The 21862-nt window shown below is 38.4% G+C and overlaps 1 protein-coding gene across 3 annotated transcripts in view; it reads left to right on the top strand.

Moving 5' to 3' along the window:
• The window catches only part of LOC106812899 (DNA helicase INO80-like), a 42128-nt gene that overhangs the window by 8893 nt on the left and 11373 nt on the right, over positions 1-21862 (top strand). For 2 of the 3 annotated variants that reach the window (XM_014816903.1, XM_014816906.1), the window contains exons 2-28: positions 1743-1908; positions 2703-2794; positions 3595-3662; positions 3946-4068; positions 4755-4884; positions 5342-5406; positions 6099-6233; positions 7737-7790; positions 9656-9859; positions 10440-10635; positions 10745-10867; positions 11100-11404; positions 11660-11868; positions 12007-12091; positions 12303-12420; positions 12578-12663; positions 12819-12986; positions 14715-14814; positions 15095-15202; positions 15531-15624; positions 15941-16024; positions 16517-16727; positions 17193-17258; positions 17503-17716; positions 18125-18252; positions 18547-18641; positions 19034-19106. In XM_014816903.1, the coding sequence (XP_014672389.1) occupies positions 1743-1908; positions 2703-2794; positions 3595-3662; positions 3946-4068; positions 4755-4884; positions 5342-5406; positions 6099-6233; positions 7737-7790; positions 9656-9859; positions 10440-10635; positions 10745-10867; positions 11100-11404; positions 11660-11868; positions 12007-12091; positions 12303-12420; positions 12578-12663; positions 12819-12986; positions 14715-14814; positions 15095-15202; positions 15531-15624; positions 15941-16024; positions 16517-16727; positions 17193-17258; positions 17503-17716; positions 18125-18252; positions 18547-18641; positions 19034-19106 (3500 nt within the window). The remainder of the gene's footprint in view (positions 1-1742; positions 1909-2702; positions 2795-3594; positions 3663-3945; positions 4069-4754; positions 4885-5341; positions 5407-6098; positions 6234-7736; positions 7791-9655; positions 9860-10439; positions 10636-10744; positions 10868-11099; positions 11405-11659; positions 11869-12006; positions 12092-12302; positions 12421-12577; positions 12664-12818; positions 12987-14714; positions 14815-15094; positions 15203-15530; positions 15625-15940; positions 16025-16516; positions 16728-17192; positions 17259-17502; positions 17717-18124; positions 18253-18546; positions 18642-19033; positions 19107-21862) is intronic. The other variant, XM_014816905.1, reaches the window with a different exon arrangement.

Here is a 21862-nt window from a genome sequence, read left to right as displayed (position 1 = left end):
TGATTACTTTTAGTATGCAACTGAAAAAGTTATGCTATAGGCAGTTTGACCTGTGTAATTACCACAGAAAGTAGATTGTGACAAAAGTTGGTAAAATTTCATGAATAAAATTTAGGCCAATTTCCAAACAAGCCTGCACAACCGTTCATGCTGGCCCATGAATCGTGTTCTCCAATGTGTTGTTTTGCTAGCATCACTAGCTATGCCACTGAATCTATGCCAATGTGGTTTCACATGGTTTGAGCGGCAAAGTTGTAAGGACATTGTTGTGTAGCGAAGTTTGCATGATTTTTATGTCATGATGTTATAATAAAATAAACGTGATTAAAGAGGAGAATACTGCATGACAAGTGTTTTGTAATGTAGGTAAGATGTTAATAAAGCGACGGCTTTAGGTATTTCTTTGATTTTCTATGTAACACGGCCGTAAATAGTGAAAAGGTTGTTGTGCATTTTGCACGACTGAATTCACAGGTTTTGTCTATGGAAGGTTATTGGGCCCTAAAATAACATCAGAATATAAAATTTTTTAGGGCACACTTTATTGGTCTAACTTTAGTGCACTACTACTAGTACTAGTAGTAGTAGTACTACAAATTACAAATTACAATGCTGAAAAAAAGTGAAAAGCCACACAGCTAGTATTGAACTATGCAACGTATGTCATTGACATGTCATTGGCAATGATAGCTCTACTCTTGTCTACCCATGTAATAGCTCTTTGCTCTGCCACAGGCACAGGGTATGCAGAAACGGGCAACCCTTATTGCTGGGGTGTCCAAAAGAGCACTGGCTGTTTTACTTTGCTAGCATGATTGTCTGGTTCGAGGGGAATTGCCTCCGATGCTCCCTGGCTGCTTCCTTCATTAGGTTGTAGGCTAAGTTATTGTTAGTTAGCCCTGTGTGCCTAGTGGTCTACGTGCTTTGATCTGACCAGTCCAAATTTTGATCTGTGAGTGGCCTCCACTGGACTAAGCACAGTTTTGGTTTAAACACCATAATTATATAGAAGACTGGGGATCAAACTTACGATTGAGCCGTGGCAAAGTTGGGTAAATCACAACATCGGTACATACATGATGGGATTAATACTACATCAGACGTAGGGTTGCAAGCATCCAATTTTCTATTTTTAGGCATGGCAATTGTTGCTTTGGGTTTAATCAGAAATTGAAGTGCACCATGTCAGGTTCAGTGTTTGTACCAAGATGTGAATGCAGGGATTTTTGGTGTTTCTTTTCAAATGTTTTCTAAAGTATTGGCTACCACTATTTTGTTATTCGCATATGCCTGTCTAATAATATATACAATATTGGCTCATACTAATGCCTGTCAAACTCTTCTTCTTCTGGGATGAGTACCTAACTGTGCAGAAACGTTATTTCTTCTTCTTTATCATCGTCGACTCATCATTGTCCTTTTCTTTTTTTTCTTATTCGTTGTCATCTTCTTCTGCTTCTTCCTCTTCCTCTTCTTTTTTTTTTCTTCAGCTTCTCTTCTTTGCCTTCTCATTCTCTTCTTTCTCATTCTTAAAAACTATTTCATAATCTAGCTAACAACACATTAAACTGGTTAAGATGTTATTACTATCATTAATTTTTGCTAACCCCTTTACTTACTTGTTTAACTATATTTTAGTACAAAATATTGCTACATTTACTGTGTAATGTTCATTAAGAGTGATGTAACTACTAATGTTCTCTTTTTATTTAATAATTATTTTTATTTGATTGAAAATTCAGTTGTAGGGATGTCAGACAATGGGCATGGTGGTCAGACATCAATTGCAAATTTGGACATGGTGGATGGCATGTTGGCAAAGCCCCCGCATATCCAACGATTGGAGCAGGCCCTAAATCTTGACTATCTCACAAAGCATGTTGAGAAAATTTTACGTGAAGCAGAAAGGTGAGCTATGATTGTGACAAACTGCCTCATTAAGCTATTGTAAACTCTGGTTGAATGTAACTAGAATTGCTACTGGTGTGGGGATTACAGATGGAGTATGATACAATTTACACAATGTTTGCATTGGTAACCATGTTAAGGATCATTGTTTTATCTCTTCACATATTTCGAACTATATATATATTCTGTTAAATCCACCTGACAAGTTTGTTGCTCTTACCTTCCAAAATGATTATTGACATCAGGGGTAGAAATTAGTTTGAAAATTTACAGGCCAGCCGGGCATGTAGGTAAGGGATTTTACAGGCTCGCCAGGCAAATTACAGGCCCGCATCAGTCCCTGGATACTGCAGCATATTTAAAAAATAAACAATTATAATATTATTTTCATATCCTGTTATGGACAACTTGACACAAGTGAGCGATACTGGGGTAACTTTTCATCCTCGCTGGCATGCCGGGGACGATTTTGCTTGCTGGGGTGGATTTTCTACAGGCTCGTAGGGCTTGCTAGTATTTGAAATGTCAGGCCCGAGCCTTAAAATACGGGCATCGGGCCCGCGCGCCCCTTATGATTTCGACCCATGAACATATAAAAAATAGATTATTTTTATCATAATTTGTGTGTGATGGTTTTTTGACTCTGAAGCAGCCAACTGAATGCTGATTATGTACTGGTGGAATTTTGGCATATGTCGTATGTACTCGTGTTGAGGTATGGCGTCTTCATCCTAGACGTTTGCTACGCTACTCATCAGCGGTACCATGTGCTAAGTCATTTATTTTAATTTCAGCAATAGCGACAGTGAGGAAGAAGATGGAATACCATCAGATGAAGAAGTGGAAGGAACCAAACTTGTCAATGGCATCATAGTGTCAAGAGCAGGTAGCAATGATTATGAATGTTTAATTTTGCTGAAATTGCTCATCGACTTTTCAAACAGTTCTTTATAGCTATATCAAGGCATGAAATTCAGATTTTTTTGCTCCGGCCCAGAGGGCTGGTAACCGCAGTTTGTTTACCAGCCCTCACCATAATTTACCAGCCCTGACAAAAAAATAAAAATAAGACTGTTTCACTGACTCCTGCTTGTCCGAAAAATGTTGTAGTGCGGCATCCCGTAGTAACTGTTGAACAAACTATAAATCGTGAATGATGTCCGAGGTGTTTTTGTCAATGTCATCTTTCACACTTGCATGCTTGATTTCAAATTTGTAAAATGTTGATAATGGTGTAATATCCTTCAGGTAAAACAGTAATGTAGGCTATTCGCTCATTAATGCTATAAATAAAAATGTAGGTACTCGCTAACACGGCTGAAACCACCGACTCGGAGGGCCGGTGTTTTGCCAATGTTACTGGCCCTCCAAATAATTTTCCGGCATATGCCGGTGAGCCATTGCTAAATTTGGCGCCCTGATATACAGTTGATCAATTGACAGTTGTTATGTACATGAGACAATGTAAGCAAGGAGCATCCATCTCCACTCCAAAGTGGCCAAAGAATAAGTTGAAAATGGATATTTTTAAAATTAGTGTAGTCAGGGGTCACCAGTTGTGGTTCTTCTGTGTCTTTTCTGCAGCAGATTAATACAGTGCAGGGGCATGCCATGTTTTGCTGTATTAGTTGTGTGGAGTACAATTGCCATACGTGACATACATGTAAATGTGTTATTTTTCTTCAGAAAGAAGAATAGACAAAGCAAGACTATTTAATTTCTCAAAAGTCAAGAAGAGCAGAAAATGGTTAAAAGTATGTCTGAATGCTGCTTGACTCTAACATATAGTAATACAATGCACCATAACTACTGTACTCTGAAACTGTGTGTGCATGCATGCATGAGCGCATACCTGCCATAACAGCTCTCGCCCATTGAGGGGCTTTATACACTGACCAAAAATTAATGTAATTAGACTGGTTTATTGGCTATTAATTGAGAGGAATAATATTGCAGAAGTTATTTGGAATTTTATAATCTATGGAATTTATCAGTTTATCGAAAAGTTAAATACATAGTTGTGCCTGTACATTTTAGAATGCACTAATGAGCGACTCTGAGTCTTCCGAGGATGAAATATCAGAGACAGATCTACGTGAGATGCTCAAGATGCATGAGCACCAAAGAAAACACAAGCAGTTGTTTTCTGATAACAAGGAGGTCTGTTGACTTAGTCTTTTACTCTTTTCCTGTTAGGCCAAAAAAATAGGTGTGTTTCCGGTTGCATCGAAAACAAAAGTAGGGTAGGTAGGTAGGGATTTTTTTTTTTTAATACAATTCTACAGGTGTTTGCTAATTCGACATCTTTCAGGTTATAAATAGGATTCCTCGTTTGTATTCTGTTTTAATATTGAATATGTATGTATACCTTGTGCTTTAACTTTAATACATGTATATAATTACATATTTTGCTTTATTTTATTTTATTTTTTTATTTTATTTTTTTTTTGAAAAAAAAGTTTAGGGTCGGCCCTAATAATCTAGGGACGGTCGGTCGACCGGAAAAACACCAATTTTTTTGTTTGGCCTTATACGGTTACACATGATTGTGTTTAATTGTAAGCGAGCCTAATACAGACAGCAGACTTTTGTTGCAATACAACAAAAACATTTGCGCACATTTTTTTAAAGATAAACCTATGAGGTTGTTTGCACAAAATTTATGGTTTATCACTGTTACACACATTTATTTATATTTGCTAAAAAAAAATCACATTGTTAATGCACAAAATGCATGCAATGCACATGCCTTTTAAAACATGAGTACTGACACTTGATATAAAATCAATTTGTGGGCTTTCATGTTTGAAGTTAAATCATGACCATAGTTTATTCCTGTATTCTAGCTGCATCAATACCAGTACTATGGTGCAGGGTTGCTCTCAAACCAAGACAAATGGTATGAGCATCAGAGATTGGTCTTGGGCCCAAAAAAGAAGCAACTCGTTAAAGCTCAGAGAGAGAAAAGACTGAAAGGTAATAGTAGTACAGTGGAACTCCGATTTTACGCGCCTCGATTTAACGCGAATCCGGATATAACCTGATTAGTCGTTGCACCCCCTTTTTTTGCTCTTATATAGCCACGTATATATAACCCCGATTTAGTGCGACCCCGCTTTTTTCACGATGACATTTTATGTACCCCAACCATGGGTCTACACTGTACATAGTAATAGGACCTTGTAAATATTGCTAGTGTTCTGACACTTTAATCATCAGACTCGGCATTAACATGGAATGTTTTGCTGTATTGATTGGTTTTGTTGCACTGTATATTATTTAGTGACACCCAACCTGGCTTATTGGGGTACTGGTGCATTAATGATTTCAGCATGCTCAAAATATGCCTTGCCACTGGGATCGAGCCTAAAGGTTTGGGCTAGTGCATTACATGTAATCTCGATGTGTAGTGTGTATGTACAACGTGTTTCAGCGAAACTAAAGAAAATCAAAGCACAAGAAAAGAAACTGGCACAACTTAGACAGTTTGTTGCTGAGGTAAATCTTTTGGGAATTGGTGCTTTTATAACTATCTTGATTAAGTAATTTGGACAATCTGATAAATAAAGAAAACGTGTTTACCAGTTTAGTGATTCATGGAGTAAATGCTCAGATTATGGCTAAGCATACATGTACGATTTTTTTAAATGTTCTTTTAAGGCTAAAGGTAAATTTTGTTCACATGGTAGTATTTTAACCCATGTGATATGATTGGATGCATCTAATAGCATGTCATGAGTGTTCATGCATACATTAATAATAGTGACAAATTTAAATGACGTTCATGTACGGCATATAGGGAACAATCCCAATAAGCCACTTTGGGTCAAAACTAGAGGTCAGTGGTTAAAAGTTGAGTGGGAAAGAATGTCTTACTCATTCCTTCACTCAAACCTTAACTAAAGGATAGGGCAAGAGCAGCATCTAGCAGTGGCACTATCATGAGTAACAAGATCAGTAACATAGGCTACAGCAGCAGCAAGAGCAATCATTACACGTAGCACTACCCGTCAATTTAACACTGATATTTTGTGGTATTTGTTGACAAAAGATCATTTTTCTAAGACTGCTTGAATGTCAATGCTGGTAAAAGTGATTAGTGACTAACATTACGCTTTGGAGTTAATAGCTCTTTACCAGTAGATTTTAGTAGTATTTTGTCTTAATCTATTAGTTTACCTTTGCTGCAGTCATCTGATCATGAACCAGAGCCAGCCAGCATTGGCAGGAAGCGACCATATAGAAAGCGACCAATGACGCCTGCAGAAGCCACTATGAAGCGCAGGAAAATTTGGTCTTTGATATGCAAGAAAGAAATTTCAAAGGTGACAAACATAGTAATATTCTGGTAATTTAAATGTTACTGGATTATATGCAATAGTTCAATCTTATATTAATTCGTTTGTTAGATTTTGGCATATCAAGCAGTGGTATTTTGGCATATTGTTACAAAGCATTATATCTATTTTAACTTTTGTCAGAAAATAGCAAATCCATCATATATTCATATATATTAAACTATTTTTAGGGAAGGAATGGTTGCAAAATGAGTAGTATGGTGGAGTTTGATGTTATCAGGGATAAATTATTCAACTTTGATATTATTAACTCTATAAAGTACATGTGCATGCAAATTATAAATTATTTGAAATTAAAATTCATGGTGTCATGCCTACACACTGTAAATGTAATTAATTCGGTGTTTCAGTTATTCCCCATTAATAAAAGAGATTATAAACTGAATAAAAATTAAGAAGTGTGTCACACCTAATTATTGGAAAGCCAACGTTTGCTAGCCTTAATCTACCTACAATTTTTATTATGATTAACTAAGCAAACGAGCTCAAAATCTACCATAAACACCCAGCACTTTACTGTACGAAATTGTTTTTTCAATACACATTCACAATACATATGTATATATTAAAACGTACAGGATGGTTTGTATGCAAAGTGACTATGCACATCAATATCTTATAATGCATTCACATAGAGCAGCACATACACATAGTGGCTTGTTGAAAATGCAGCAGAGGGCACCATGATTGTCTTCGGGAAATCATTCCAAAACCTTGCCGCATGTTTTAATTGATTGTGAATGAGTATGGGTAAACACATTTCATACAATGTTTAGTGAATGTAGCTAGCCTTTGATCTCGGATTTGTTGAGTTAAGTGTAATCAATCAATGGCAGGTTAAGGCAAGCAAATGTTGGCTTTCCACTAATTGTATCCCCCGTGACAAAGTCGGCGGGGATACTATGGTTTACATATCTGTCCAGCTGCCGCCGCGGCCTCTTGGCGCCGCCGCAGACACTTTCCCTACTGCTCTATAACTTGACCCCTAATTGACCTAGCGTGACCAAACATGGTCTACTTACACAGTTACACATCTTGGAGAGAAGGTGCGCAGCATACCGAAACCAGGTCACAGCAACCTTTATTTGACATTGACTTTGACCTTCATCATATTTCCTTTCTGCTCTATAACTTGGCCCCTAATTGACCTCGCGCGAGCAAACTTCGTATACTTACACATCTTGGGGAGAAGGTGTGTCGCGTACCAAAACCCCTAAGGCAACCAATTTTAACATACCTGCACATCTCAGGCAGATGAGTTGTGTAACAAACCTTTGTTTTTGTGACTTATTTAACTTTACCTACCTTCTACGTCCTTCCAGAGATATTTCATTCATACTAGATCACGGGGGATACATGTAGTTGGCGACAACTGCCCTTTCTAGTTAAGCCTTGCACATTCCTTTGCTTTGTTTCACCCCTGGTGTTACATTTAGTCAGTATACGTTATTATGAATTGGCTGATTTTAGGTTCAAAAGCAGAAGCACAGTGCTAAGAAAGAAAATCTACAGGTGGCTAAAAGGGTGAGTTGAGATATAACACTTAAGTCTTAACATAATCGCTCCTGGATAGGCTTTTTAGCTCATCTGACATAGTCAGATGCAGCTTGTAGAATCGCATGAGCGTGCGTGCGTCCGGCCATGCGTGCGTCCGTGCGTGCGTCCGTGCGTCAACAGTTGGGCACAAATCTTAACCGCTCGACGTACGGTCACGATATTTGGGACGTGGGGGGGGGGGTAATCTGATAACGAGTTGGGATGTCGAAAATGGGGGGTCAAAGGTCAAAGGTCAAGAGGTATAAAAGAAGGGGGAACATTCCCTCCTTAACTTAAGGTATAGGGAGGAAATGCAGAATTGCGGCACAAATCTAAACGGCTCGACCTAGGCTCGTGATAGTCGGTGTATAGCATCATGGTAGGAGAAGCCATCACTGTGCCGAAATTGGCGGTCAAAGGTCAGTGGGGCACAGGGCAGATTTTAGACATTTTCTGAGTACATGGTCTGACGGAGCGATTGAAAAACATTTTTGTTTCAGCGGTGACTTACGTAACCATTTTTATGGCTTTATTGACAGGACCATGAAATGTACTTTCCACTGACATGCGAAGAGTAAGTGTTGGATAACCTTTTGACCCTCAAGAGGAGGGTTAAACATTGATTTGTTGACTGTTAACAAAGGACTGAACTGCTATTATTAGAGCCCATACCTGTGTGAATGTGAGGCTACAGTTGCACAGTTTAATTGCAAAGGCAAATGTTTGTTGAACAAGGTTCACGCTCCTTAAATCATATTATTTTCTAAAGCAGTCTGTCTATAGCACCCTGAGGGCTGAATCAGTGAATGCTCGCGTGGGTAGGCAAAAACACGGGACAGCCCATGGCTGGCACTCTTCCAATCATAATTGTTGCCTGCCAACCTGCAATACACATGTGTTAATTCACAGCTGAGCGAAATTATTAGAATTAGCCCATAGAGATTAGGTGGGTGCGAAAGTGTAGCTGATATATGGCTATGTTCAAATTGGCTACGAAAGTCAAACAAGAATAAAGAAGACTTATGTATAAGACGTCTTGCTATGCACAAATTAATTTATCAGCAGAACACCAGACACCAGATGAGCCCTGTCGCACTGCGGCACTTGTTATCACTTATTAGATGATACACGCAAAGAGTGCATTACACTACTTATTACATTGTTTATAAAACGGTGTCACACTGGCATTCATGAGGATGACATTTGAACTTGGGAAAATGTAGGAATCTCCGTTACTATACTAGGGTGTGTTTTCTTGCTAATAGCATAAATTGCTAACTTTAATAAGTAACATCACAAGCATAGACTATGCAACCGTTGGATGTCACTAGGTTTGCGTGAAGAGAACTAATGTATGCATAGCCAAACCATAAATGCAATTCTCTCAGGATCTGCAAAAAGAAATGTGATTATAACATCCTCACTGTATGTTCAGCTTAATGACATTACGTCACCGTAAATAGTAAAAGTTAAAAAATTATGTCCACTTTTCCACAAAATTAAGTGATTCTGTTCACTTTTTATGGTTAAATTGCTGCATTATACTTCCTATTTTGCTATTCCGTTTGATGTGAACAAACACTCGTGACCCATACATAGCTCATAGCAAGCATTTATTGTTGTGATCAATATATCAAATCGCCCAGATTTTTTGGATTCTGAACTAGTTGAAAAACAATTTTATCAGGATTTTGAGTAATTTTTTTAGGAATCTGAGGATACGTTTAGTGCCATTAGTACTTACTTTTCATGTAAAAAAAAATTGCAACAAAAATTTTACGAATTTACACCATAGAAAATTCGTGATGTAGTCAATTTGACAACTATTTGCTCTTGTTGTCTCGCAACAACAGCTGGCGGTGGGTTGCCTGCGTGAGCGTCGCAAGACTGCACTGTTGTCGCAGAAGACTGCGCGCGAGACTGCATCCAGAATGAGACGCCTGACACGTGAGATGCTGCTGTACTGGAAACGCTTCGAGAAGGTAGAGAAGGAGCATCGAAAGCGTGCGGAGAAGGAAGCCCTAGAGCAGCTGAAGATGAACAGTGAGCTTCTCGAGGTTCGTATTCCATCATACATCAGAGAGAAGCGTAGACTATGATTTTGTATTTGTGGAATAGTGTGTATGTTACAGTAGAGACCAGTAAGCTTCGCAAGGTTACTGGATCAGCAATGGGATCAGAAAGCGCTGAAAAATTTTGGTTACTTACCTTATTTTGTAAAATATTTAGTAACGACAAAGTACGATATCATGTCATATTTTGCTAATAATGTATCTTATCTAGATGTGTACAACATAGTTAGGATACAAAATGTGCCACAATATGTGTATTAGTGAGAGCTCGAATGAGAGTCGGAGTGAAATTGTGCACTGATGTAATTCATGGGACATGTTGGTGATGTATAAAATTCTTACCAAGTATAGACTGTTAACTCGTCATTGTATTACAGAATGCACACGGTGTATTACGTATCCTATTGATGAACACTCCGGTTCGATTCACTGGTGCATCGGTGAATAGTTACACCTCTAGTTATATTACACATGGTACCTAACAGCATAGACAGAATGCAGTCCAATTATATCTGAGATGTTTGGTTAATAACTATCTATTTTTGTACGTGTTTTCGTATAACAGGCCCGCAGACAACAACGCAAGCTCAACTTCCTGATCACGCAGACTGAGCTGTATGCTCATTTTATGAGCCGTAAGCTTAGTGATGTTGATAGTGAGACTCAACAGATCCTTGGCAGGCTAGATGAGCGACCAGCCATCCACTCGGTGAACATAGGGGGCGCCACTCTCAATATGGGCATAAACGACGAGGATTATAGTAAGTGAATCATCATCATGCTAACACTTGGATGGGTTCATGTCACAAAGAAGATTATTTGGTTTTATTGATAGATGTAAGGTTTGATTACTGTATTCCTGTTATCTAGAGAGTGACACTGTCAAGCAAGATGCACTGAAAAACGTGAAGCAAGCATATGAGACGGCTGATGCAAAGCGAAAGGGGTTTGACGATGAAGTCTCTTCACTAAAGCAACAGAACTCTGTCACAGGTTTGTTCATTATTAATGTTCCTATTATGGCTTTCAGTCAGATTATAATGGGGATAGCAAGGACAGGATATTACCTGTGAATGTTAGGAGTTGTTGTTGGCCAACAGTGTACTAGATGCAGAAGGAGCTTTCAGGAGTTTAATTTTGGGTGTTTGATACTTGGGCCTAAATGTGTATATACTGTGTATGCGCATGTACTCTCTCTATATATGTGCCATCTTGTTTCTCATAGAAACGTTCAGCCTCAGCAATCCAAGCATAGTGGGAGAGGAGGATCGGCAACAGCCGAAGATGTTTCGTGGCACACTAAAGTGCTACCAGTTGAAGGGGATGAACTGGCTTGCCAACCTCTACGACCAGGGCATCAACGGCATTCTCGCCGATGAGATGGGACTAGGGAAGACAGTGCAGACGATCGCTGTGTTGTCACATCTCTGTGAGGCACACAGTATCTGGGGACCATTTCTCATCATCGCACCAGCTTCAACGTTGCACAACTGGACACAGGAGTTCTCCAGATTCGTTCCGAAAATGAAGGTTAGCTGATTGTACCCGATACAGGGAGGCACAGGAAGATATCTGTTAAGTGGGAATATATATATATATATATATATAACTCTTAACTATATATATATATATATATAATATATAGAGCCTTTAACTCTTTTATCGCACACTACATATTTGAATGTGTGAAAAGGTCAACTGTAGACATGGTAGATATATATATGTAGAATTCCAACCCTACCTGAAGGGCAGGTTTCTAGGTGGGGATTGTGTTGACGGTTGCAGGTGTTACCTTACTGGGGTAATACAAGTGATCGCCGCATCTTGCGCAAGTTTTGGAACCAGAAGAAGCTGAATCTGCACACAGAGGATGCATCGTTTCACGTTCTTATCACCAGCTACCAGCTGATTGTTCAAGACGTCAAGTACTTTCAGCGGATCAAGTGGCAGTATATGGTGTTGGATGAGGCACAGGCTATTAAAAGTAGTGCTAGGTAACAAAATCATGGTACTAGTTTATCCAAACACTGTGCATCTTAAGTGGCTTCACAGGGTTCGTTTTTGTGACTTTTTCAGCCCATGTGATGAAAATTTTGATAAAAAATCTAATTAATATTTCGATTGTGTTTCAGTATTCGGTGGAACATTTTGCTAGCGTTCACCTGTAGAAACAGGCTTCTTCTAACAGGAACACCGATCCAAAACAGCATGGCTGAGGTAAGACAGGGCTGCTACTCGTATACAAACAAACATGCTTATCATGTGCCATGCATATTATATCTTGGTGTTAATATTATTATCACTGTTACCATTAACGTGATTAGATAAATAGTTTGATAAATATGCATGCACACATCACCTGCACCCTTTTTGTTGGTTTGTACTTGTTTTGAAGTAGAAGTTTGCAGTGTGATTTCGTCCATTCCAGTTGTGGGCATTACTTCATTTCATAATGCCAACTCTATTTGACTCTCATGATGAGTTCAACGAGTGGTTCTCTAAGGACATTGAAAGTCATGCAGAAAAACAGACAGGCATCGATGAAAGTAGGAATGATATTATTAAGTTGATTTAGTAACAATTATTTTTACTAACATTTGTTAACAGAACAATGTTAATGCGTGGCTTAGTTAAGGAGTACTATTGAATTATAATTTAAATAATTATATTGAATTACTAGACGGATACTTATTTCTTTTTTAGAGCATCTTTCCCGGTTACATATGATTCTGAAGCCCTTCATGTTGCGCAGAATTAAGAAGGAAGTGGAAAACGAGTTGTCAGAGAAGGTATTACCTATACTGATCATGATTGGTGTGAAATGCAGCTTGTCAATAAATACTGAGTCTGCTAGCTTTCTGTATGCAAGTATTCCCTCTGCTATGCTCACATAAAGTTTAATTGACATGGGCAAACTACAATAACATCTTTGTTGGCACTGCAGATTGAGATCTTGAAATCCTGCCATCTGACAAACCGTCAGAAAGATCTGTACATTGCGTTGAAAAACAAGATTTCTATAGAGGACCTGCTTCAGACGACAAATTCGAATCCCAGCCAGGTGCAATCCTCCACAAGCAGTCTTATGAACATCGTCATGCAGTTCAGAAAGGTATGTATACCAGTCTCATCATCGGAGACAAATAATTATTAAAGGAATACTTTACTCTAGAATTTGAGAGTATATTATGATAGTAGATTTATAAATAATAGCACATACCTATAAATATCTATAATTACGCATTCACGTTTGTAATAAAACAACATTGAATTTCAAAATCTTCATTTTTGGGCGCTGACATGACACCCGCGACCGTGCTTCCACCCTGAAAAGTTGCGCATTTGGCAATTTATTTTGCACGTTACAGATCGAGGGCTAATCACAAAAGTGCAATTATATTTATACCTAAATGCTATTTAACCAAACGATATTCATTTTAGGAAAAATTTATCCATATTATAACTGAAACTATATGTCGTTTATAAGATATTGAAATCCTTCTGCTTTTAAATTAATAAATAAGAAACACTCTCGGTCTGTAGCCCTTGGCTGAAAAGTCTTTTTGCGCAACTTTTCAGATCGTGCGCTTGGAGTGGCGCCACCGTCGTTGTAATCAAAATAGTTGTTAGTTTTAAAACAAACAAAAATATTTCAAATGGTGATTGAACCATAAAATTTTTAATGTAACGTAATTGTATCCCCGAACGAAGTTCGTGGGGATACTATGGGTTTGGCATCGTCGCGCCGCCGCCGCCGTAGAGATTTCCTTGTGAGCGCTCTACCGGCTGCAGTTCTTCTCAGGATACATCTTCAAATTTCGAATGAAGGTGCGTTATCGTAAAGCAAAGACACCTATCGTTTTGGTGTGGGCGGAGTCATCATTGCCATGGAGAACATTTTTTGATCAAATTCTAGAACCTGTAAGCTTCCGCACTTTTTACCAATTGTCATGAAATTTATATTTGTATTAAAATTTATATTAAAATTTAAATTTAAATTTAAAATTTGTATTTAAATTTATGATTTGTCATCAAATATATATATATAGGACATGTTATATCGCGCCCTGTGTGCCAATATCCATGACAATCGGGTAAAACAGCACAAGTTACAGTCTACAATATTTCCACAAAAATGTTGTTACATGGCAACGATGACTCCGCCCACACCAAAAACGATTGGCTCTTCGCTTTACCATAACGCACCTCATGCCAAATTTGAAGATGATCCGAGATCGGTAAAAACTGCCCACAGAACCTTTTATTTCACCTTTACCTGACCTTGATCATATTTCTCTTCGCTCTCTAACTCAGCCCTAATTGACTAGCCGACCAAACTTGGTATGCTTACACATCTTGGGGAGAAGGTCTGCGCATACCAAAACCACCACTGCCCTTGACCTTAGTTTGACCTTCACCGTCACTTACATTTCCTCTCGGCCTCCTAGGGTAACCAGATTCCATATACTTGCACATCTGAGGCACACCAGTTGTCTAACAAACCTTTGTCTTGTGACTTATTTAACTTTACCTGCCTTCTACGTCCTTACACAGATTTTCTATTCATACTAGATCACGGGGGATACATGTAGTTGGCGACAACTGCTCGTTTCTAGTTTTAACCTAAATCAACTGAAAATAACTCTAGAACCTAGAGTCAAGTATTCCTTTAAAAACTTTAAAACATGAATTATGAAGTATATTTCATTTAATTATAGTATCCTTTGCATGTTTCAATACTTTGACAAAACACTTGCTTTTCATTATTATTTGACTGTGTGCCATTAATTGCTGTGTTGACACTGCCATGTACAACGAGGTTGGTTTGCGGTTCATGTAGGTGTGCAATCACCCTGAGCTGTTTGAAAGAAGAGAAGTAAAGTCTCCTCTTTACATGGAGGCCCCCTCGTACCAGATTCCATTGCTCATCTACAGACAAGGTATGATTATTTGGTCAAATAGTCAAGGCTAAGCCAATACTGGAATAAAGTTAAATGCTCAGTAACAGAATGTGTTAAAAAATTTGTAAAACCAGCTTTCCTATGTGTTTGTATACATCTTAAACTTTTTGGCCAGTTTAGATTAGACATTTGTCCATTTTAGCCTGTAAGAATCTATTAACAAAGTAAAGGCATGGTTGTGAAGAGGGACACATTGGTCGGTGTCTTCAGAAATATTGCTAATTCTGCCTGTCATGTATCACCTGTCATTATTGTCTAGGTCTGACAACCCCTGGTGCACTCAAGACTACTCACTTGCTCAAAGGCAAGCTGAGTCTCTTCTCACCGGATAATATTCATCGATCGATATTCCCAGCAGAAGGTGAAGGTAGGAAGCAACCACAATAGGTTGTTAATTAATATGTCAATTTTTATTTTTTGCTGCTGTATGTTACCTGCCAATTTCCACATCAGATTTTAGAATACTCATGCATTATTTATGCAATGAGACAATAAATAAATAAATAAATAAATAAATATATATATTTAATTATTTATTTATATATATATATACGAATGTATATATGCTTGTATTCATACATAGATACGTACGTTCGTAAGTTCGTGCATGCATGCATACTTACATTGTACATACACAATCATACATTACACATGCATGTATACATGTATAGCGAGCCATTTTTCCACCACTACAGGTGAGCGTGGCAGCAGTTGTTTTTCCTTCCTGAGATTTGTTGACACATCACCCTCTGAGTTGTCATCAATTATGCTTGGAGGTGTGTTAGTCAGGTAAAGTATGAAATTTATTTGAAATCTGTTATAAAAGGCACTATGGGTGAAGTTTCTTTGAAAAATTTATCTTAGTATGAACCCATTTTTATATGGCGTTAATATGGTGTCATATTTGACAAATACGGCATACTTTCAAGTAGATATCTGTAGGTGTTAAGGTCCATATTGTGCCACTCAGCATGGTAAGAACTCGCTGAAGTTAATTGTATTGAAGCAACAAATAGAATGATCTCATTTCAACAGATTTATCTCCCTGATCAGAGTTCTTACGTTATGCCAAGAGTATAACTAAACGTGTTTTTGACTGTTTAAGGTGGCTTGCAGTGGTGAAGTGTCTGATTCAAGCACATCTGCTCTGCCATAGAAGGAATTGGTCAGAAGGCAAACCTAGGATTAGGTATGTTTGTCGTACAATTTACATTCTGCCTGCACATCTGGTTGCTCAGGTATTGCAATAATTCAGTGTTTGCACTTTCCCTAATCGTTATCGCTGGTGGTATCTATTTTACACGAGGAATGTACAAAGTTTCAACACTTCTCTTCATGTCGGTTGACATCAAAAATGATGATCTTCATATAGATTTAATGCATCGTATAGTAATTCATGCTGCTAAACTGAGTGATATATAAGTAGTTTTATAAGATGAGGTTCAAGACTAGAAAATGGAAGGTACAATGTTTATATCCCTTTCCTTTCCATCTCTATAGTGTCTATAATTCATCTGCCTTATCTCATGTGCACTTTTTCTCCTAGATGCCAATAGATGTAAGTAATATAGACAATAGCGAAACCTACCGTGAGAATTTTTTTTAGATAAAAACTCTGCACCAGAAATCCCATCTATATGCAATGGAAAACGAGGTATTACCAGTCCCATTCATTATTCAGGTACCTGGACAGGTGCGCATTTCTGCTGGCGCCATCACGTGTCACATACTTCTCCACACTGCAGTCGAGTCATCACATGTCTCATCTTGTCTTCACATCACCCACCTCCACGCTCTACACACACGTGGATGCGACGGAAACGCTCCCACTTGAGTGGAGAAACTCACTTTCACGACAGCCGGGCGGCATCACAAAGGGTCTGGCAACAAAGGTAGTGCACGAATTTGCTCCTCCCCTGTTCAGAAAAGCACCACATTTGCTCCTCCCCTGTTCAGAAAAGCACCACATTTACAAGTTACTCGGAGTTGCTGCATTGTGAACGTAATTGGTTCAAAAATTCCGTTTGTGAGTTTTCACAACTCAGATGAGGGGAGTGGTTTGGTTCATAAATATGGGTTTCAGATAACTCGGAGAATCCCTGCCCTTGTCTGCTTTTGTGTGCTAGGCTACACGCCACATATCAGTGCTAGTATCGGGGTTGATTCAACATTTCCGTCAGCAGCTCTGTCTTATTGTATGCGATCTTTGATGTTAGTTACGTTCTGCTCTGTTGCAGTGGCAATGATATTTTAAGAATATATTTTAGTGCTTTATAGGAAGCTTTATTTGAGTAGGTGTGATGTAATTAATTAGATTACTAAGATTAATTATTACCCATTTTTAATTATTTCAATAGAGGTACCGAGCCTACGACTGTCAACCTGCATTCCTACCACCATACATGGTTCATGTCATACCAAAGGTAAGGGAATATATGATTTTGCAGAAGGATTTTTCTATGTCTAATGTAGTTAAATGATATTGGAAATATCTAATCGTAATACGATATAGACAAATGTGCTTTCTATGAACAACAAGTAGAACAAATGTAAACGTGCATAGGGTTTGTTGGTTAGTGATTAATCATTAGTTTATACGATTTAATCACGATTTTAGTCTGGAATTTGTCTATATAGTGAAGTAATAAAGGCACATCTGTCTGCAAGGTTTCAACCTCAACACGGCTGTGGTACTGCCCAGACCGAAGTGCCGCGTGGCAGGTACGTGAGAAGACACTAGGAGGTAGTGCCGAGGCGAGGCAGGTCACGATGTATGGCTCGCCACAGCTTGTGCCTGTGAAGGAGCATTTCTCTGCACAAGCCCAAGGTGGTCTCCTAGCATGTGCCTGCGTCAATGGCTGGTCACACATACAGATACCCGGTGAGACAGTTGCACACTGTGACGTAATACGTTTGCTCAACTAGAATCATAAACTTTTGGAATCTTAAATTATTAGCAGAAACTTCGTATGGTTTGTAGTAAGTTAGATGTATTTTTTTTAATGTAAAAACTCGTAACGGTGTATGTTATCATAGTTATATGTTGACTGAGATGTCCATAATGATTCAAGCAAGCATTGCTTATGACACTATAGTGTGTCCAAACAGTGAGTATGTACATGCTGTAAAAGCGGTCAAATAATTTTTAGATTTATTTTATCCTGAACATTGCAAAAAATCATTACTATGTAACCGCGTAAAATTTCATCGGTATTGTGTTTGCCAATTTATCGTGATATTAAAACCTTATATTATCACATGATTTGATATATTTCACTATTTACTACAGACAAAGAGACTCTCGTCACAGATGCAGGAAAGCTGTACGCCCTCGATCAGTTACTAAGGGAGCTGAAGGCAGATGGTCACCGCGTGCTTATCTATTCACAGATGACCAGGATGATTGACCTGCTTGAGGTACGTCACATTCAACTATTTCTTACTGAATTTATATTGTCTCAGAATTTGTGTAAAGAGTTGGGCACACTGGTCCACATCTTTTTGGGAAATCGGGTAAATTGTAAGAACTAAACAGGTCCATACATGCCACGGAAGTCAGATTCAAACGCACAGGGAATCCTGTAAATTTTACCAGTGTAGTACCAGTGTAGTAGCCTGTAATAACACAATCTATGCTTTGAGGTGTTTTGCAACGTTGTGGAAAGGTTTGCCAGGGTACGAATATATGTGTTAATGTTTTCATAATTACAGGAGTACATGTGGCATCGGAAGCACACATATATCAGATTAGATGGTTCGTCAAAAATCTCGGACAGGCGAGATATGGTAGCAGATTTCCAGTCCAGGTTTGTGTATATAATATGTTAAAACATGATTATCTCGTTGAGATTATTTACCCCTGTAAATCTGAAATTGACCAACATTATTTTTGCTCACAACTTTAGCACGTTTAGCAGTATTATTTGCATTGATTGTGCTAAAAATATTATTATGCCTTCTATATTGCTATAAGAGAATGTCTTGCTTGTTGGCCGTATTGAGCTATCGCTGCATCCTACTCTTCAATATTTTGATCAGCACTAGTTGATGCTGCAGATTTAATGTGTTCCTAATCTCAGGCTTGTAACATACATCACATAGTATACATACTTCAACCTCTAAATACATTACAAATGGATCATGATATAAATATTGGGTATCAACACGTGCTTTATATTTTTATAATTCATTTTAACAGGTCAGACATATTTGTGTTTCTACTGAGCACTAGAGCTGGAGGCCTTGGAATAAACCTAACAGCTGCTGACACTGTAAGTTTGACAGCACATACATGTATGTATGGAACTGCTATATGAAAGCTCTTCCTAAGAGTCCAACCATGTATGATTCAGATGCTTTTCTTTGAGAGCGTACGTCATGGTAGTGGTTGGACAAGCAATAATCATGTATGCCCTAGGTTGGATAGAATCAAGGGCACATAAACTATAGAGCAAACAATGATAAAAACAGAGCAATGTCTCAGTTACAGTCGAATTGAGTAAACTTATGCACGTAGTTTGAACAATACATGCTACTTTATTAATAATAAATTGTGCTTGTTTGATTCAATAATACCAACGACTTGTTCATGTCGTTTTCCCGAGCTGAGGTAGAAGTGTGTCAAACCGTGCCAATCTCTGATTAACACGGGCATTTTTCAGACATATGATCCCAGTTTCCTGGGAGTTTCCAGCAGTGGTCCATGGCCACCAGTGCCATAATCTATACTTGGTTATGCTACTAATAGGCTAGCATAGGAGGGGGCAGACCATAGGTATGGCAACACATGATGTGTTGTTCTGTCTATGTGCCTATTATGTACTCTGTATAAATAAATAACAATAATAACTCCAACATTACATATATGAAATGTTCATACCAAAATATACGTGAACACTTCACTCTGCAATAAACTATGAACACCATATGCCTAGATTTCACACCTAACATTCCTTTCTCATACAAATGATACAAGATACATTGCGCATGCTCGCAAATTTCTTTCATGACGTTCATCAAACCATGGCCAATGTGTAATTGAAACCCACGAAATTCACTTTGGCTTCAAATGGTAAGAGAGACTGGGATCGAAGGTCTGGGCAATATGTCTGAAAATCAAAGGTTGGCATGTCTTTCCACACTTCTCTCTCCGCTCAGGAACATGACAGGAACAATTGAAGTTGGGGTTGGAAGTTGGTCTTAATGAATCTAGCATAGATGATTATTCATAAAGTAGTGCATCATTCATACTGTGTCTGAAACATTTCTTAATTTAACTGAAAATAATGCATGGTTTTCAGTTGTTATGGTTATTTGCTCTACAGTTTATGTGGCCTTGATAGAATCGAGCTGATTAAGAGACTCTGGTGAAGCATGCATTCATGCAGCTGCACTGTACTCCATTCCTACGTGGCACTTGGCCTTTGCAGATGGTTGTTATCTGCTTTGATGGAAGTACACTCTGAACAGGGGCAGATTATCACAGCCGATTTGGTGTCTCCATCTTTATGTAATCGGTGTGCAGGCTTCGACGCTTATTTTCAGATCTGGTTGTCCTGTCGGGCAACAAGAAGCAATTTTGATTTTACTTGTCCAATATTTACTTGTGCAATCTATGAGCCGTAAATGTCCTCTTTTGGTTCAGTGCATATCATATTATCAGGAGTTTATAATATAGAGATCTATATTATATAAATAGATATATAAATTAGATATATATATATATAACATATTAGATAGATGTAGATATATATATATATATATATATTATACACTTCTGATATTTTTGCCAGTATTCCTGCCATGCATATAGGCTCGCACATACCTAGGCATGTGTCTGCGCATGGCGTTTGCATGCGTGCGTGCGTGTGTATTACACTTACAGTATATACAACCGTATTTACTTGTGTATAAACCGCGCTTTTTTGTACACATGTTCAATAAAAAAATCAGGGGGTGCGACTTATAGACGAGTAAATACAGTACATGTAAAATCGTAATGAAATTCACACGTTTATGTTTGCATGCTGCGCACTCATTGTGTGTCATTACCGATTCAGCTTTTCCTTCAATCACAGGAAGAGTTTTGCTGTCGTCCTCTCATCCAGCGATGCCCCCTATATATTCAGTAATGAATATGCCCCAACTGATTATAAACACAATCGTACCCCACCCCAGTCATAAATCAATGACGCCGTCAGGGAGGTATGCACTGCGTCTGAATAAATCTGTAATGGTAAAAGTGGGTGTCCGGCCTGCTTTTTTCAGGGACCTTTGAAAACTTTTGAAGTGAGAATGTGGTGCGATAGCGCCATGGCTCAGAGGTGTTAGGAATATTAAACAACTAGAACTTTTCAGTTGTCCGATTGGGCAACTAGGCAAGAGAATAACTTGTCCGACATAGACTTTCACTTGTCCGGGCAATCGGACAACGCGTTAGTGTCGAGGGCTGGTGTGGTTATTGTATTTAAATGCTTCTCTACACAATGTTTAATACAAATAACCAATCGATTACATTGAATTGTAATTGTATTTAATAGAAGCTGTGTATACAGTTTGGTGGTCTGGTAGGGTTTGCATGCAATGCAAGATTTCTCATTTCCTCCATTGAATTGCTAGACAGCTAAGAACGTAATTAAGAGGCAATTTGCTTCTTACACTATTAATGATAGCTATTGGGTTTTTATGGAAATGAAACTTCCCAAAGCTTTATGAGATTAAGATTACTGTGTAAAAATGCACAGATTCACATCTAATTTGTGTTGCTCTATTTCTCACATTTCTCTCTGGTGTTTTGCGTAGGTAATATTCTATGACAGTGACTGGAAATCCACAGTGGACCAACAAGCTATGGATCGAGCACATCGACTTGGTCAGACTAAGCAGGTGTGTTGTGTATCAGACTGATCTGTAAAGACAATCAGAGGAAGCATATTGCAGAGAGCCCGTGAAGTCTGAGGTAAGTAAACGTGGATGTGTCGCTGATGATTGGTCATCTGATATTGGCGGGTGGCAGTTAATAGGTCGC

Source organism: Priapulus caudatus, unplaced genomic scaffold, assembly GCF_000485595.1.
Source record: "Priapulus caudatus unplaced genomic scaffold, Priapulus_caudatus-5.0.1 Scaffold698, whole genome shotgun sequence".
In the NCBI taxonomy this organism is placed as follows: domain Eukaryota; kingdom Metazoa; phylum Priapulida; class Priapulimorpha; order Priapulimorphida; family Priapulidae; genus Priapulus; species Priapulus caudatus.
The sequence above is the reverse complement of the archived record's forward strand: the minus strand, read 5'-3'. Positions and strand labels throughout refer to the sequence as shown.